This window comes from Haliotis rufescens, unplaced genomic scaffold, assembly GCF_023055435.1.
Source record: "Haliotis rufescens isolate VD_foot unplaced genomic scaffold, xgHalRufe1.0.p SCAF_15, whole genome shotgun sequence".
Classification (NCBI taxonomy): Eukaryota; Metazoa; Mollusca; class Gastropoda; order Lepetellida; family Haliotidae; genus Haliotis; species Haliotis rufescens.
This window is the reverse complement of record NW_025963835.1, coordinates 11,252,713-11,270,403: the sequence shown is the minus strand read 5'-3', so window position 1 is coordinate 11,270,403 and position 17,691 is coordinate 11,252,713. Positions and strand designations below refer to the sequence as shown.

Genomic DNA, 17,691 nt, shown 5'->3' with positions numbered 1-17,691 from the left:
TTCCAGAATTTAATTGCCCATACTTCAGAATGCATATAACACACGAGTGCGTATTATACACGAATAAATAAGTCTTGTGTACATTGATCAATCGGAAGGGGTGCTGATTGGGATTGTTCACTAGCCAATATATTAGCAAATATCGCCGTGGGCGCTTATTAGAGCGGGGCGGTAATTACGTTGAATACGGTATATGACGGCAGTCTGTAAACAATCGAGTCTGGACAAGACAATCCAGTGATTGACATCATCAGCATCGATCCATGCAATTGGGATACGATGACGTGAATCAACCAAGTCAGCGAGCCTGACCACCCAGTCCCATGGGGATTCTGGGAACAATGGGGGTTCCCTTGGCCAAAGTGGGTGTATGCACACCTGAGACTTTTCTTGAGACAGTCTTCCTCTGTGATGCCATAGTATGTGAGTGTTTCATTCCACTCTGGGTTGAGAGTCTTGTGAATTGTCTTTGTCCTCATCTTGGTGGACTGAATCATTGAATCATATGCAAGCATTGAATCACATATCATTACATTCATATCTGGATATCATTCGGTAGTAAACCTCAATTCTACCATGACTTGGTGAAAAAAGATGAGAGGACTCAATTCACAATAACCACCTCTATAGAAAAGTTGACATCAAAGTTGCATGACTGAGTAAGCTAATACATTTAGAAATGCATGTCTTTTTCAATCACTGTCTGTAGTCATTTTATAATTATGATCAATACAATTGAAGTGATGCAATGCAGAGTGCCAGTTATTTCAATATTCAACATGTCTGGCAATACATTTTGGGCAGGAATACAACAGACAATAGGAGGACTGAATACCTGTGTACCTGTGATTACTGAATCGTACTAAACACATGGTACTTCAAATTTGAGTAGTAACAGAGAGCTGGAAACTTGATGCTGTGCATTTGGTTCCAAATTCAATGTAGCGCCATCAAATTTAAAGGTAACACAGCTCTAAACTGACAGATTTGCAGTGTGATCAGATTTCATTGCACTTGTGAAGTCCTTTTGAGGCATCTTTCTCAACGTCATTAAGAAATAACTGATTAAATCCTTCAGTTCTTTTCAATTCAACAATTCAATCAATTTTAAATGGAGAAAATCAAACTATGCCATTTATTAACCAGGCCTAAAGAAGTGAGATGTGACTTGAGGATGAAGAACTCATGAGACATCAGCTTACCTTGTTGGCACCGGGGAGGAGGTGCAGCTTAACATAGGGATCAGACAACCCATTGGAGTCCATGGCTTTCAAACCCTGTCAAGTATAGCCAAGTTATTTAACATGTGTTTCAAATTATGGAAATGTCAAAATTACTTCAAGATAAAGCAACCTTCACATGCAGATAGAAACACCAGTTCATTATGAGGTCATAGAGAGTCAGTGAGTCAGTATGGTTTTATGCCACTTTTAGCAATATTCCAGCAATATCACGACAGGGGACACTAGAAATGGGCTTCACACATTGTACCCATGTCGGGAATCGAACCTGGGTCTTTAGCGTGACGAGCAAACGCTTTAACCACTCTACCCGACCGACCCTTATAAGATCATAAAATGAGCCAGTGAATGTTACTTAATGAAGCATTTATCAATATCCCAGTGATGTGACGGCAGTAAGCAAATAGTCTGGAGCAGACAATGCAATCAATCAAGTCACTGAACCTGATCACCCAAACATTAGACGCTTCTTACAACAACATTGGTTGCTGGGGACCTATTCTGACCCGGGATCCCACGGGGTAGGGAAAGTCACACATCTTGAAATGGGATGAAAGTATGCCATACCCTTGCCCTGACGATGGTACAGTAGAGGGCGTTGTTGACCGAGTCGTACAGCAGGGAGAACTCCAGTGTGCCCAGGGATGCTGCAAGTACACATCATCAGTCTTATGCTTCCACAGTATCTCATAGTGATGAGATCTGTCACACAACAAATACAGCAAAACAAAGTTCTGGAGGTCATCGAATACGTCAGTTATGCAAAGTTTGAGACAAGCAGAGCTGATAAGGATTCTGTCAAAATAATTAACATCATCTGACATGATATATCAAGATAATGAAATACATGTACTGACACTTGATATCAAAATTATACATCTGAGATTAAAGAACTGTCGGACATGCTGGGAAAAATGCTTTTCTGGCTTCATTTAATAAATACGAATCATAGGACTATAAAACTAGCATACATCAAAATAACTCAAGTCTACCTAATCTAGCCTATCCTTCCTAACTGACACTGTGATTAGCCTTGAAGGTACTTTTACAGGTAAAATGATGATAAGCTTGTTGTCACGCATGTATGAAACGGCCTATAGCCTGAGGCAATTACGTAACACTTGTCCCGAGGTGATGACCTCACACCGGCCCGTGCATTCTCACCTGAGTTGGGGGTGGTCTCAAAATATTGCTGTTATTGTACTTAATTGAGATATGCGTCGACAGGGTAGCAATGAAGATATGTATTTCATTATGTTTGCTTGAAAAATGACGGACCAGTTAAAAGCAAAAAATGGGAGTATAGGAAGGTTGGGTTTTTGAATCAACAAGTATTCGTTGTTCAACAGATGATTTCTTTGGCAAGCTTCTGACTCAGCAGATGATGTATTTGAACCTGTATTATCACCAAAAGGTGTGATAACAAGTGCAACAAGGTTGATATCTACACTGCCACATTGGCATGACCTTCACTGACGTGACCTTCACCGACGTGACCATCAGCCTTCTGCCATGCCTCTGGTGTGATTCTAGAACATTACTATTATTATAACAGATCGGGTCACATGTGCCTATTTCTATAGTCCGTTTCAGACTGCCCTCATTGGACTTGGTGGTTTTTGCTCGAATCTTCCTCCTATAAACTTCTTGTTAGGACACCTTGTTACTGAAATACTTCAAACCACAGGTAGATGGATCGGAAGTCACTCGATATTTCAATAGCAACAATCTGTGAAAACTTCCAGCATTTTTCTAGCATTTCTGATAGTACTTTAACACTTTGTTTTATTGAGAGATGCCAACCCCAAATTGAGGAAAGCACGAATAACTTGAATGATTGCAATTGAGAACTAGAATATGTCATTTCCCAAAATGTCATTAAACACCACTGAGAATGGTTTTGATGGAACAAAACAGATCTTTGGCATTTCATCTAATCACCATACTCCTCAAGATGTGTCAACCAGTTGATTATTAACTGGTTGTGTATGCGTCAATGCCTCTGTTTATTTCTCATTTTGACATCCATAGTAATTGTTTATTTCTCCGTCATCTCACCACCATCACTGTCTGGTGAAGAAACCTGATCATCGTAGTCGTCCTGCTGCGATGTCTTCATATATCTGTCGACAGCAGAGTCAATATCAGCATCCTCTTCATGCCGAGCCGCAAGACGACTGGTCATTTCATGGCCGGAATGCATGGACCCCTGGCGGCTGAACCCTGTACAAGGAGGAGGAGAGAAGTTGTCATCCGTAGGTTTACATGGCCCTGGCTCTCCAAAGGATGCTGCTGTCTGTATTCGTAATGAACTTTGCATCATAGTTTTGGCCTTGGGTGTCTTTATTCAATTCAGACAGGCAGTAGTAAAATTGCCTACATTTCACAGCCTGCATATATGTTGGTAGGTTTGCTTGCTGTTGAACGCCGCACTCAGCAATATTCCAGCTATATGATGGCGGTCTGTAAATAATCAAGTCCGGACCAGACAATCCAGTGATTGACATCATGAGCATCGATCCACGCCATTCGGATCGATAACATACATCAACCAAGTCTGCGAGCCTGACCATCCGATCCCGTTGGTCACCTCTTCTACCTGAAGACCTATTCTACCCCGGATCTTCACGAGTCTCAGCATATATGTAGCACAGTTTGCAGATATCACATTCTGTATGTATCACTGCTGACAACACCAGACATCTATACCATTCTATGTCATTTTAAACACATGGACATGTTACATTATTTCAGCACATATCTTTAACACAAACATAATTCATTTATCAAAAGATTAGTTGGTATTTATCAAAACATTTATTCCGGAAAATAAAAAAAATATAATACCAAAACTAAAAATTTTGAACAGACCCTGCGGCCTTTGTATTACGGATTACCATAGTTACTATTGTTATCGTTTTCTGAGTCGTCATGGAGATCGTCTCCACGGCTACTCTCCGTCGCGCTCCAGTGTCCACCATGGTAGTTGCTGCTGGTGATGCTGTTCTTGCTGTCGGCCAGACTCTGCACCCCGTACAGGTGGGGAGCACTGCCCCGGCTCCCCATGCTCATGTTGTCACTCTCTGGAGGGAGGAGACATTGGGGGACAGTGAGACATGGATCAAGCCACTTGAATGATATAGTTAAATGCAGATGTTAGGATGGAATGTAAGAGTGAATATTATCCTACCCTATTTTTTATTCGGGGGATGAAATTCTCTAGTGTCAGGATGATTCTCCCTTGTGAATTTGAACCCATACCAGTGTGTTTAATCCTATAGATACTATACTGTAGAGTAAAACTTCCCCCGGGATAATATTTAGGTAGGATATTCCTTGCTTACAGTAACACTTCTGGAGGGGTTGTTTTACACTGTCCCACCTGGCTAGAAGTGAAGTTGGCGATACTATTGATTGAGTATGGTTTTATGCTGCTTTTAGCAATATTCCAGCAATATCATGGCAGGGAACACCAGAAATGGTGTATCCACACACTGTATCCAAGAAGGGAATCGAACCCGGGCCTCCATCGTGACGGGGGAACACTTTAACCACTAGGCAACCCCACTCCCCTTGGCAATACTAAAACATCATTACACTTGGATCTGCACCCTAAGTGAGACTGAGTGGTTTTGCGTGACTGTCCGCAATATTATGACCACACTGCTATATCCTGAAAATAACCAAACCAGTGGTTGACAGCATGAACAACTGGGACCCATAGAGACAAGCACAGGTCCTGGGGACCTACTCTGTATATGAATCCTAATGGAGACACTAGCATGGGTACTGGGGGCATATTCAGCCCCTTAATATCACCTGTCTTATTCAAATCATAGCACTTGTTCTGGGCGTGTCGAGACTATTCTCCACAACACTGAGCAGATGTGGTACCTGATTCTCCGCCTCTCTTGGACTTTGGCTTGGCGATGTTGTACTCGTCCTCGGAGCTGCTAGAGGACTCCTGGTCACTGCTCTCCCCGTAGCTGGCTGCAATACAGTCTGATGATCAAATAGGAATCAGCAAATATATTGTTCATCATATTTTAATCCAAAGTTACACATAATAGGACAGGCACTGAAATTAACAATTAAACTGGGATTTTCAGTGAGAAAATCAAACTGAAATTCAAAAAAATTTCATAAAATCAATTATTGCAGTCAAAGTTAAAATATTTCATAATGTCTACACATGAAGTCTCTAGGGCTACTCTTTATAGGGTGGACTGGTTTGTTGTGAGGTCTTCTTCATACCTTTTGTGGTGTGAGATGGCTAGGGCAGAGTGTGGAGGACCTACAGTGGTGTGAGATGGCTAGGGCAGGGTGTGGAGGACCTACAGTGGTGTGAGATGGCTAGGGCACAATGTGGAGGACCTACTGTGGTGTGAGATGGCTAGGGCAGGGTGTGGAGGACCTACAGTGGTGTGAGATGGCTAGGGCAGAGTGTTGAGGACCTACAGTGGTTTGAGATGGCTAGGGCACAATGTGGAGGACCTACAGTGGTGTGAGATGGCTAGGGCAGATTGTGGAGGACCTACTGTGGTGTGAGATGGCTAGGGCAGGGTGTGGAGGACCTACAGTGGTGTGAGATGGCTAGGGCAGAGTGTGGAGGACCTACAGTGGTGTGAGATGGCAGGGGCAGGGTGTGGAGGACCTACAGTGGTGTGAGATGGCTAGGGCAGAGTGTTGAGGACCAACAGTGGTTTGAGATGGCTAGGGCACAATGTGGAGGACCTACTGTGAGATGGCTAGGGCAGAGAGTGGAGGACCTACAGTGGTGTGAGATGGCTAGGGCAGGGTGTGGAGGACCTACAGTGGTTTGAGATGGCTAGGGCACAATGTGGAGGACCTACTGTGAGATGGCTAGGGCAGGGTGTGGAGGACCTAAGTGGTGTGAGATGGCTAGGGCAGAGTGTTGAGGACCAACAGTGGTTTGAGATGGCTAGGGCACAATGTGGAGGACCTACTGTGAGATGGCTAGGGCAGGGTGTGGAGGACCTACAGTGGTTTGAGATGGCTAGGGCAGGGTGTTGAGGACCTACTGTGGTGTGAGATGGCTAGGGCAGAGTGTTGAGGACCTGTGGTGTGAGATGGCTAGGGCACAATGTGGAGGACCTACTGTGAGATGGCTAGGGCAGGGTGTGGAGGACCTGTGGTGTGAGATGGCTAGGGCAGGGTGTGGAGGACCTGTGGTGTGAGATGGCTAGGGCACAATGTGGAGGACCTACTGTGTGAGATGGCTAGGACAGGGTTTGGAGGACCTACAGTGGTGTGAGATGGCTAGGGCAGAGTGTTGAGGACCTACTGTGGTGTGAGATGGCTAGGGCAGAGTGTTGAGGACTTTCTGTGGTGTGAGATTGCTAGGGCAGAGTGTGGAGGACCTACATTGTGAGATGGCTAGGGCAGGGTGTGGAGGACCTACACTGGTGTGAGATGGCTAGGGCTGAGTGTGGAGGACCTACAGTGGTGTGAGATGGCTAGGGCAGAGTGTGGAGGACCTACATTGTGAGATGGCTAGGGCAGGGTGTGGAGGACCTACAGTGGTGTGAGATGGCTGGGGCAGAGTGTGGAAGACCTTCTGTGGTGTGAGATGGCTAGGGCTGAGTGTGGAAGACCTACAGTGGTGTGAGATGGCTAGGGCAGGGTGTGGAAGACCTTCTGTGGTGTGAGATGGCTAGGGCTGAGTGTGGAGGACCTACACTGGTGTGAGATGGCTAGGGCAGGGTGTGGAAGACCTTCTGTGGTGTGAGATGGCTAGGGCAGGGTGTGGAAGACCTTCTGTGGTGTGAGATGGCTAGGGCAGGGTGTGGAAGACTTTCTGTGGTGTGAGATGGCTAGGGCAGGGTGTGGAGGACCTACACTGGTGTGAGATGGCTAGGGCACAATGTGGAGGACCTACTGTGAGATGGCTAGGGCAGAGTGTTGAGGACCTTCTGTGGTGTGAGATGGCTAGAGCAGAGTGTTGAGGACCAACAGTGGTTTGAGATGGCTAGGGCACAATGTGGAGGACCTACTGTGAGATGGCTAGGGCAGAGAGTGGAGGACCTACAGTGGTGTGAGATGGCTAGGGCAGGGTGTGGAGGACCTACAGTGGTTTGAGATGGCTAGGGCACAATGTGGAGGACCTACTGTGAGATGGCTAGGGCAGGGTGTGGAGGACCTACAGTGGTTTGAGATGGCTAGGGCAGGGTGTGGAGGACCTACAGTGGTTTGAGATGGCTAGGGCAGGGTGTTGAGGACCAACAGTGGTTTGAGATGGCTAGGGCAGGGTGTGGAGGACCTACAGTGGTTTGAGATGGCTAGGGCAGGGTGTTGAGGACCAACAGTGGTGTGAGATGGCTAGGGCAGGGTGTGGAGGACCTACAGTGGTGTGAGATGGCTAGGGCAGAGTGTTGAGGACCTACAGTGGTTTGAGATGGCTAGGGCACAATGTGGAGGACCTACTGTGTGAGATGGCTAGGGCAGGGTGTGGAGGACCTACAGTGGTGTGAGATGGCTAGGGCAGAGTGTTGAGGACCAACAGTGGTTTGAGATGGCTAGGGCACAATGTGGAGGACCTACTGTGAGATGGCTAGGGCAGGGTGTGGAGGACCTACAGTGGTTTGAGATGGCTAGGGCAGGGTGTGGAGGACCTACAGTGGTGTGAGATGGCTAGGGCAGAGTGTTGAGGACCTACAGTGGTTTGAGATGGCTAGGGCACAATGTGGAGGACCTACTGTGTGAGATGGCTAGGGCAGGGTGTGGAGGACCTACAGTGGTGTGAGATGGCTAGGGCAGAGTGTTGAGGACCAACAGTGGTTTGAGATGGCTAGGGCACAATGTGGAGGACCTACTGTGAGATGGCTAGGGCAGGGTGTGGAGGACCTACAGTGGTTTGAGATGGCTAGGGCAGGGTGTGGAGGACCTACAGTGGTGTGAGATGGCTAGGGCAGAGTGTTGAGGACCTACAGTGGTTTGAGATGGCTAGGTGAGGTGAGGTGAGGTGAAATTGGGTTTAACGTCGCGTCCAAGATTATTGCACTTATATAGCGACGTGCATGCACGTGTATGTGTGTGTGTGGCTGCTTGTACTAGTCCGGACTGATGCCGATTTATAGTGCTAGCTCACTGAGATACCATGCCGCAGTTTAACATGAATACCCCACTCAGACACAGTATACTGACTCCGAGCCGACCAGTCCTTGTTTTAGCCCCTTAATGCCGAGCGCCAGACAGGGTAACAACAAGTACAATCTTTTAACGTCTTTTTGTATGACGCGGCCCGGGATCGAACCCCGGACCTTCCGCTCTCCGGGCGGACGCTCTACCACAAGACCACGGAGGCGGTCGAGATGGCTAGGGCACAATGTGGAGGACCTACTGTGAGATGGCTAGGGCAGGGTGTGGAGGACCTACAGTGGTGTGAGATGGCTAGGGCAGGGTGTGGAGGACCTACAGTGGTTTGAGATGGCTAGGGCAGGGTGTGGAGGACCTACAGTGGTGTGAGATGGCTAGGGCAGAGTGTTGAGGACCTACAGTGGTTTGAGATGGCTAGGGCACAATGTGGAGGACCTACTGTGTGAGATGGCTAGGGCAGAGTGTGGAGGACCTACAGTGGTGTGAGATGGCTAGGACACAGTGTGGAGGACCTGTGGTGTGAGATGGCTAGGGCAGAGTGTGGAGGACCTACTGTGTGAGATGGCGAGGGCAGGGTGTGGAGGACCTACAGTGGTGTGAGATGGCTAGGGCAGGGTGTGGAGGACCTACAGTGGTGTGAGATGGCTAGGGCAGAGTGTTGAGGACCTACTGTGGTGTGAGATGGCTAGGGCAGAGTGTTGAGGACTTTCTGTGGTGTGAGATTGCTAGGGCAGAGTGTGGAGGACCTACATTGTGAGATGGCTAGGGCAGGGTGTGGAGGACCTACAGTGGTGTGAGATGGCTAGGGCAGGGTGTGGAAGACCTTCTGTGGTGTGAGATGGCTAGGGCAGGGTGTGGAAGACCTTCTGTGGTGTGAGATGGCTAGGGCAGGGTGTGGAAGACTTTCTGTGGTGTGAGATGGCTAGGGCAGGGTGTGGAAGACCTTCTGTGGTGTGAGATGGCTAGGGCAGGGTGTGGAGGACCTACACTGGTGTGAGATGGCTAGGGCAGAGTGTTGAGGACTTTCTGTGGTGTGAGATGGCTGGGGCAGAGTGTGGAGGACCTACACTGGTGTGAGATGGCTAGGGCAGAGTGTTGAGGACCTACACTGGTGTGAGATGGCTAGGGCAGGGTGTGGAAGACCTTCTGTGGTGTGAGATGGCTAGGGCAGGGTGTGGAGGACCTACAGTGGTGTGAGATGGCTAGGGCAGAGTGTGGAGGGCCTACAGTGGTGTGAGATGGCTAGGGCAGAGTGTGGAGGGCCTACAGTGGTGTGAGATTGCTAGAGCAGAGTGTCGAGGAACTACAGTGGTGTGAGATGGCTGGGGCACAGTGTGGAGGGCCTACAGTGGTGTGAGATGGCTAGAGCAGAGTGTGGAGGACCTACAGTGGTGTGAGATGGCTAGGGCAGAGTGTTGAGGACCTACAGTGGTCTGAGATGGCTAGGGCACAGTGTCGAGGAACTACTGCAGCAGTCCTTGCCAAACTGCCTAATGGTATAGGTATCATAAGGACGAGTAGAGATTTGCCCTTTTTAAGGGTTTTGCTATATGTTATCATCATAAGGACCATTGGACGAAAACTGTTAGTTTCTAACGCTGCTACTGTAGTGTGAGATGGCTAGGACACAGTGTTTAGGGTAAACCCACCTGTGCTAGAGCTGCCCCTGGCTCGATGCCAGGTGTAGGAGTCCCGCAACTGTGTCCCTGGTCGCCCCTTCGTGGACTGCCTCAGCTGCTGCGTCCGCCCACCTCGCTGGTACTTGCTCCCCTCAGACTTGATCTTCTCGGGGATCACATACTTGGGTAGGCCCTTGAAGAACCAAGCACCGGAACGCTTCCACACCTACCGAGACCGGTACACAGTGAGACAAAACTGCAGGGACAGCTTATCAGATGTTACCAGCGTGATTTTATAGAAAAAGGTCATTACAACATGAATGTAGTCATTATAGTTTGTTTGTTTGTGTGTTGTTTAACTCACACTCAGCAATATTCTAGCTATATGACATCATTAGCATTGATCTACACAATTGGGATACGATGACATGTATAATGACATGACAAGTCAGCGGGCCTGACCACCTCTTACGACAAGCGAGGTCGCCTCTTAAGACAAGCATGGGCTGCGGGAGACCTATTCTAACTCTTATCTTCATGGGTAATGGTAGTCATGATAACATGACAGCTCTTACAAATAAGAAATGACCAGAACTGATTTCACATTCCCTAGATTCCTGTAACCAGGGCTTTTAGCACTTTACCCGATGCAAAATATTACATCCTATTCTCAAACAAATTGGAAAAGTCCCTAAGGATTTAACAAGGACAGTTGTATGAATCATTCAGATTTAATCAATTTTAGTATGAATTTCAAAACAAAATGATATTTCTATTCTGTGCAGAAATACAGCTGAGACTGTCCATACATAAGATTTTCAAGAGATGGTTTCTACCTGTACATGTCCATATCTGAACAGGGTTAACTCTTAAAATATCTGTGCAAATGTCATTACAGTGCATTTGATTATATCTGATTGGAATATTGGACTCCTGAAAAGTTTAATTACTTAGTCAATATAGATTTGGGATAATAAATTACTCTTTTATTTCAAAATTTACCTCACGCTGTTCGCTGCAAATCTTACATATCCACAGCTGCTGCTTGCCCCCGCTCCAGGTGTCCACCCCACACTTGGAACACACCGCCTGGAACAGTCAGAGTTGTCCGACACCCGTCAACAAGGATAGTTGTCCTACACCCGTCAACAAGGAGTGTTGTCCTACACCAGTCAACAAGGAGTCTTGTCCTACACCCGTCAACAAGGAGTCTTGTCCTACACCAGTCAACAAGGAGTCTTGTCCTACACCCGTCAACAAGGATAGTTGTCCTACACCCGTCAACAAGGAGTGTTGTCCTACACCCGTCAACAAGGAGTGTTGTCCTACACCAGTCAACAAGGAGTCTTGTCCTACACCAGTCAACAAGGAGTCTTGTCCTACACCAGTCAACAAGGAGTCTTGTTCTACACCAGTCAACAAGGTATCGGGCTGCGAGTAACCAGTGATTGATAGCACCTCTCTCTGTCTCTCTCTTTGTGCATTTTTGTTCTAGTCCTGACTAATGCCAATTTTATAATGCTAGCCCACTGAGATACCATGCTGCGGTTTAACATGGATACCCCACTCAGACACAGTATACTGACTCTTGAGCCAACCAGTCCTTGTTTTAGCCCCTTAATGCCGAGCGCCAAGCATGGTGACAAGTACATTTTTAATATGACATGGCTGGGGATCGCACACAGGACCTTCCGCCCTCCAAGCAGACACTCTACCACCAGACCATGGAGATGGTCGAATCAATCATAAAACATGTATCAAAAGCATGATCACATATCCTAAGAGTGTTGTATACAAAACTTCATGCATAATTTTATTTTATTTTTGATATTCTAAACATTAATTCACTTTTCCACAATCATGAAGCAACAATAGACCACGACGTGACCATGACCCTCCTGTGAAGGAAGTTACTATGGTTACGGCTGTACCTTTTTACATGAATCACAGAAGGTGGGCGAGGCTCCAAGAAGTCCGAACTCATCCCCACACAGAACACACTGGGTTGTTCCATTACCGATACAGTTCTTCCTCATGTTATCCAGTTTGTCCACCAGACGACTGTCAACACATAATCACATTTTGTCATGAACCAGGACCAACTCAATCTTCTCCTAGTTCAGAGCACATTTTGGACTTTTGGATATTTTATGTAAAATAACCTGATTTGGGGAGAAAACAACTCCCTGTAGAGTTATACTATTTTCAGACGAATGGCCTAGTGGCAGTGTCTATCCTTGTTATATGGTTCATGATTAGCTGAGCCTACTAGACTGAACAGAATTTTACTTGACACACACTTGGGACTAGAGGTTGAAGACTGGGTATATCTACAAAAGCCTAATGGTGCCACTTTGGTAGCACAAAGATTTTTTTTAAATGAACATTTCTTGTTTTTTCAATTATTTGTTTGTTTTCTGGAAATTTTGAGTTTTTTTCTCTCTTAAATTTGATCATATTTTTGTAATTTCAATTATTTTCTCATTACTTAGAGTTTTTTCTCTCATAATTTCAAGTTTTTTCTTGTTATTTCAAGTTCTTGTAAAAAACTTAATATTTAAAAAAATTACACTTTACTTCAATTATTTTTGAAATTTCAACTTTTTTAATCAACTTATTATTTTGAAAACATAATTGAAATACCAAAAAAATAATCCAAGTAATCCAAAATTTGATTTAAAATAAATAAATCAATGCTAAGTGGAAAGTTTGGGTTTTTGTAAATACATTTGTATCTACATGTACTACCAAAGTAACTACACGACCACAATTCGTTATTCCAGATATTGTTACCACGGAGATCCATATTTTGCTTCCTAAGAAAAATATCACAGATCTGATGTGGTCATTTTTGCCTTACCCAATCCTCTCCTGTTCGATTTGTTCGAGATAATCGGCTCGGTTGATGACACGCATGATCTGCTCCTGCTCGTCCAGATTCAGCTGGTCGTTCTTGTGGAACTGAGCCATACGGTTTGTGTGTACTGACCAGCCTGTGCCCAGCCTGGAAGCAGATCGAATGATATTGTCAGGCACCACACAGACAGACAAGCTGAGTCAGAGACTATCATTGGTCATATTTCTGTCCCATTTGAACAAACAACACAAAAAACGACAAAAAAAACAAGACATAAAACAGAGACATCTCTAGTAGCCTGAAAGCATAATTCCTAGGTAAGCTGGGTGCTGACGTAAATCATGCACAATAAATTACCACAACCCAAGTGTTTTTGAACATAAATGAATATATAAAAGAAAACTAAGTGCAGTAGAACATGGATATAATGAACTACAAGGGACTGGAGAAATCAGTTTGTTATATACGTTGTTCGTTATATACGTTTTCGCTCGGAAACAGCCGGCATCTTGGCAAACAAAACACAATACCATACACGTTTATACACATTTCCTCCCAATCTACCGGTGATTCAGTTACAAAGTACCCAATGATACAACTTCAAAACATTTTGATGCAATGGTCGGAAGAAATTGTATCAGAAATTATTATTTTATCAGAATAATATATTCCAATATCGTGTTATTTTAGTTACAGCTTTCACTATATTTATTTGAAATAATAAGAACTTTAAGCGTAGCACATTAGTACATGTGATTGCTATTGCCTGACATTTTTACATATGGAACAATTTGACCAGTCACCATAGGGACTTCCTGCGCTACATGTATTTCGTTTGGCGAAAACGTCATATTGACATTTAATGGTCAAGCTGCCTCAAATATGACTTTTAATAGGTCAAAGTATGGCATTAGTGATACATGTATCCATTCTCTTGCAACTAAAGCTCGTTTCAAGGCGTCAATAGCAGTAAACTGACTGTGGTTGCTGCAAATAACGGTGAGGTGTGAGATGTACCGATCACTTCACACACAATTTCACCAAAATTAATGTAAACATTATTGAATGAAATTTGTTTGTTTTACAAACAAGATTAGTCCAATTACATGGACAGGTAAGAGTAACGTAATGTAAGTTTTAACAAGTTTGAATCATCACCAGTGACTGTGTTGTTTCGCCGTGATTGTGTTCATTCGCCTCTGATTACATACAGCCAATTGTCAGTGACACTTGACACTAAGTGAGACTTCCACATTTCGCAATAGATGTCACTAATTTGTGGTAGATGGGCTTGTCGTGATCAGATATCAGATATACAGCAAACTAGTTCGTTATGTATGTAAATTTCATATGGTAATATGTAGGAGATAAATCGGGGATTTTTTCACACTTCCTTGTATTTTGTTTGTTCACTCAATCCGTGTTCATTATATCTGTGTTCTACTAGTTTATTGACCAGGGGTACGGAAACAGTCATATGCGCCGGACATGTCCGATTAGGAATCTCCGATTTAAAATATTGCTTACCGGACATTTAAATTTTTCTGTCCGGACATTTTAAAAAACAAACAACGCTACCTTCGGGGTCCAAATAATTGATGAGCGTTATCGTATCCCTTCAACGACTTCAGGTGAATAAACAGGCATAACAAACTTGGTCAATAAAAGTAAGAAATTTGATATAAAACATCACTAGACATGATGATTTTAACATTTAAAATGTATTTCCTGCTCTCAAAGGCATTGTTTTATATGCAGAGCTTAAGTTTACCGTGTGTATTTTCTCGTAAACTAAGCTGAAAAAAGCAATTAGCTGTGCACACGTTTCCTCCAAATCTACCGGTGATTCAGTTACAACGTAGCCAGTGATACCACTTTAAAGAATTTTGATGCAAAGGTGGGAGGAAAATGTATCTGAAATTATTATTTTATCAGGAAAAATATATTCCAATATTGTGTTATTTTAGTTCCACCATATATACTTAAAATTATAAGAACCATAAGCGTAGCACTTTGGTACAAATGGTATGCTGGATATTCTCGCGCTCAATATTATTGACGCTGTGTGTAATTACCAAACGTAGCCTTTTCAGCTTGTGTACCTGTTCATCTCTGCAAATCTTTATATACTGAATGAAGACAGGCACCACATATACATAAATCTACAGTGAATAATGCTAAAAGTTCTACATCTGGCTAATTACAACTTAGACATGAACTGCTGTTATAAGCTTCTGCGATGTGTCACACACCCGGGCATCACATCAACAGATGCAAATCAGAACTGATTGAGGTTGATTCATTGGTTTAGAAATGAGAGGGGATACTGTTGTTTGACGTTGCCAACAGCGACATGAGCCAAGTGAACAAGTGGTTGACGACAAGAGCAGCGGTGTTTGAAGCTGCCACCAGCAATATGATCCAAGTGAACCAGTGGTTGACGACAAGAGCAGCTGTGTTTGAAGCTGCCACCGGCAACATGATCCAAGTGAACCAGTGGTTGACAACAAGAGCAGCCATGTTTGAAGCTGCCATCGGCAACATGAGCCAAGTGAACCAGTGGTCGACGACAAGAGCAGCCATGTTTGAAGCTGCCATCGGCAACATGAGCCAAGTGAACCAGGGGTTGACGACAAGAGCAGCAGTGTTTGACGCTGCCACCGGCAACATGAGCCAAGTCAACTAGTAGTTGACAACATGGTCAGCAGTGCTTGACGCTGCCACCACGCAACATGAGCCAAGTGAACCAGTGGTCGACAACAAGAGCAGTGGTGTTTTACGCTGCCACCGGCAACATGAGCCAAGTCAACTAGTGGTCGACGACAAGAGCAGCCTTTTTCGACGCTGCCACCACCAGCATGAGCCAAGTGAACCAGTGGTCGATGACAAGAGCAGCCGTGTTTGACACTGCCACCGGCAACATGGGCCAAGTCAACTAGTTGTTGACAACATTGTCAGCGGTGCTTGTGCAGCAACCTGCAACATGAGCCAAGTGGACCAGTGGTTGACGATATGAGCAGCAGTCCATGTTGTCAGGATACGATTACCCACATTAAGACATCACTCAGACTCTCATAACAGAAGTACTCAACAGTTTTACAAGAAAGCCAACACCATGCCCATAAACATGACAAAAGCTATTTAAGTTGTGAACATGTCAGTGGTGGATGTCGCATGCCCGGAGTAATCAGTAGGTACAGCCCTGTCTGCACATCTGTCTACTGAGGAGGGAAGGAAATGTGTTATTGATCAGATCTGGACTAGCTGTTTGTAATGTTTTACATGATCCAACCCTGTCTCAACAATCAGATATAACATCTATTACCTCAGGGCGTGTCTTGAAATGTATGCAGGAAGCAGTACCACACAAGTAGTGAGTGAGAGAGTGAGTTGGGTTTAACGTTGCTTATAATATTATTCCAGTTATGTCACGGCGTGTAAGCTCAATGTGGGAGGAAAGCCCCAAGTGATGCAGGTCTCAGAAGTTTACCCCTTCAGTAAAACCCACTAGCACGGGTATGGTGCTGACAAACCTTGAAACAAAATCGGGGATTCGGGGGATTCGACCCAACAATAAAAGGTTTCTGGCATGCCCAAGGGACGTAACTCTGCACAGCGAATCACCACAAGTAATGAGACTGCATACAAACAGGGACTGATACATCGTGAAATCGATACAAATTCATGAATACCGGTACTAAATTATTAATAATTAACTTCCACAGAAATGTTTACATCTATTAAGAGTAACATTGTTATAGGTGGACAAAAATGAAGGCAGAAAATTCAATCTTAATCATTTAATGGATCTGCCTTGAGTAGTAGTATGTGTTTACATATATCATCAAGTGTACTTTAATTTCAGCTTCTATTTCAATTCCTAAGTCTTAGTCCTTGCTCAAGCACTCAATCTAACCTGCTTCACTACAACAATAGCACAGTCACCATTGCGCTTGCTTGCTCTATTGTTTTCTCTGGGTTTCTATTGTCTTGCCCCAGCCCCTTACATTCAGTGACAGGGTGCCTCATGTGGCGGTCAGTTCTCTCACACTTCCACTGGAGTCTCTCTTGGGCAAGTCAATGTTAACATATTTCCACTTATCACGGGTTAGTTTATGTGTGAACTGTATATTTGTGTTCTTATTTAGTGTTGTAGTATTTATAAGGGTTTAATCAGGTGCATGTGTATTATTTCTTTGCTTCTTTTAAAATGTATGTATATCGTTATGTGTGGTAAATAAAAATTACATCAGCTATCCACAGGAACTGGATGATAGCGTGTATAGCATAATATATGTGTTTAGAACTGGGATATAGTGTGATATAGTGTGATATAGTGTGATATAGTGTGATTTCTTTCCATACAAATATATTATGCTATACATGCTGTCATCGAGTTCCTGTGCAGCTATCTTTTTCAAGTAAATGTAGTATAACGAGGTTTGCTTAAATACTTTATGAATGTAAGTAACTTTATTTTAGCTAATTTAAAAAAGTATTCACATGTGCATATGTTACTTATCGTGTACATGTAAGTGAATATATTGTCTACATATGTTATAGCTATATACCTTTAAACTAATTACAGTTCTGCACGTAGGAAAGAATGTACAGTAGAACAGTGATATAACCAACTATAAGGGACAGGAGAAATCAATTTGTCATATAAATTGTTTGTTATATATGTTTTTTTCCTCGAAACGTCCACCATCTTGGATAAAACGAAAGATAATAATTGCAGCATTAAATGTTTAAGTTTTATTTTACATTCAAGAATTGTCCAATTACAGGTAAGATAAACATAAAACAAGTTTAACGAGGTTGAATCATCGCTGATTGTCTTGACTTGCCACTGTCA

At 44.2% G+C, this 17,691-nt stretch overlaps 1 protein-coding gene across 5 annotated transcripts in view; it reads right to left on the bottom strand.

Moving 5' to 3' along the window:
- Nucleotides 1-17,691, bottom strand: part of LOC124110423 (double C2-like domain-containing protein beta) — a 99,944-nt gene that overhangs the window by 16,748 nt on the left and 65,505 nt on the right. For 2 of the 5 annotated variants that reach the window (XM_046469783.2, XM_046469782.2), the window contains exons 3-12: nucleotides 12,837-12,980; nucleotides 11,908-12,037; nucleotides 10,979-11,065; nucleotides 10,007-10,202; nucleotides 5,136-5,243; nucleotides 4,139-4,324; nucleotides 3,300-3,464; nucleotides 1,809-1,888; nucleotides 1,203-1,277; nucleotides 379-488 (exon numbers count right to left, since the gene is read on the bottom strand). In XM_046469783.2, coding sequence (XP_046325739.1) covers nucleotides 379-488; nucleotides 1,203-1,277; nucleotides 1,809-1,888; nucleotides 3,300-3,464; nucleotides 4,139-4,324; nucleotides 5,136-5,243; nucleotides 10,007-10,202; nucleotides 10,979-11,065; nucleotides 11,908-12,037; nucleotides 12,837-12,980 — 1,281 coding nt within the window. The remainder of the gene's footprint in view (nucleotides 1-378; nucleotides 489-1,202; nucleotides 1,278-1,808; nucleotides 1,889-3,299; nucleotides 3,465-4,138; nucleotides 4,325-5,135; nucleotides 5,244-10,006; nucleotides 10,203-10,978; nucleotides 11,066-11,907; nucleotides 12,038-12,836; nucleotides 12,981-17,691) is intronic. The other 3 variants (XM_046469784.2, XM_046469785.2, XM_046469786.2) reach the window with 3 other exon arrangements.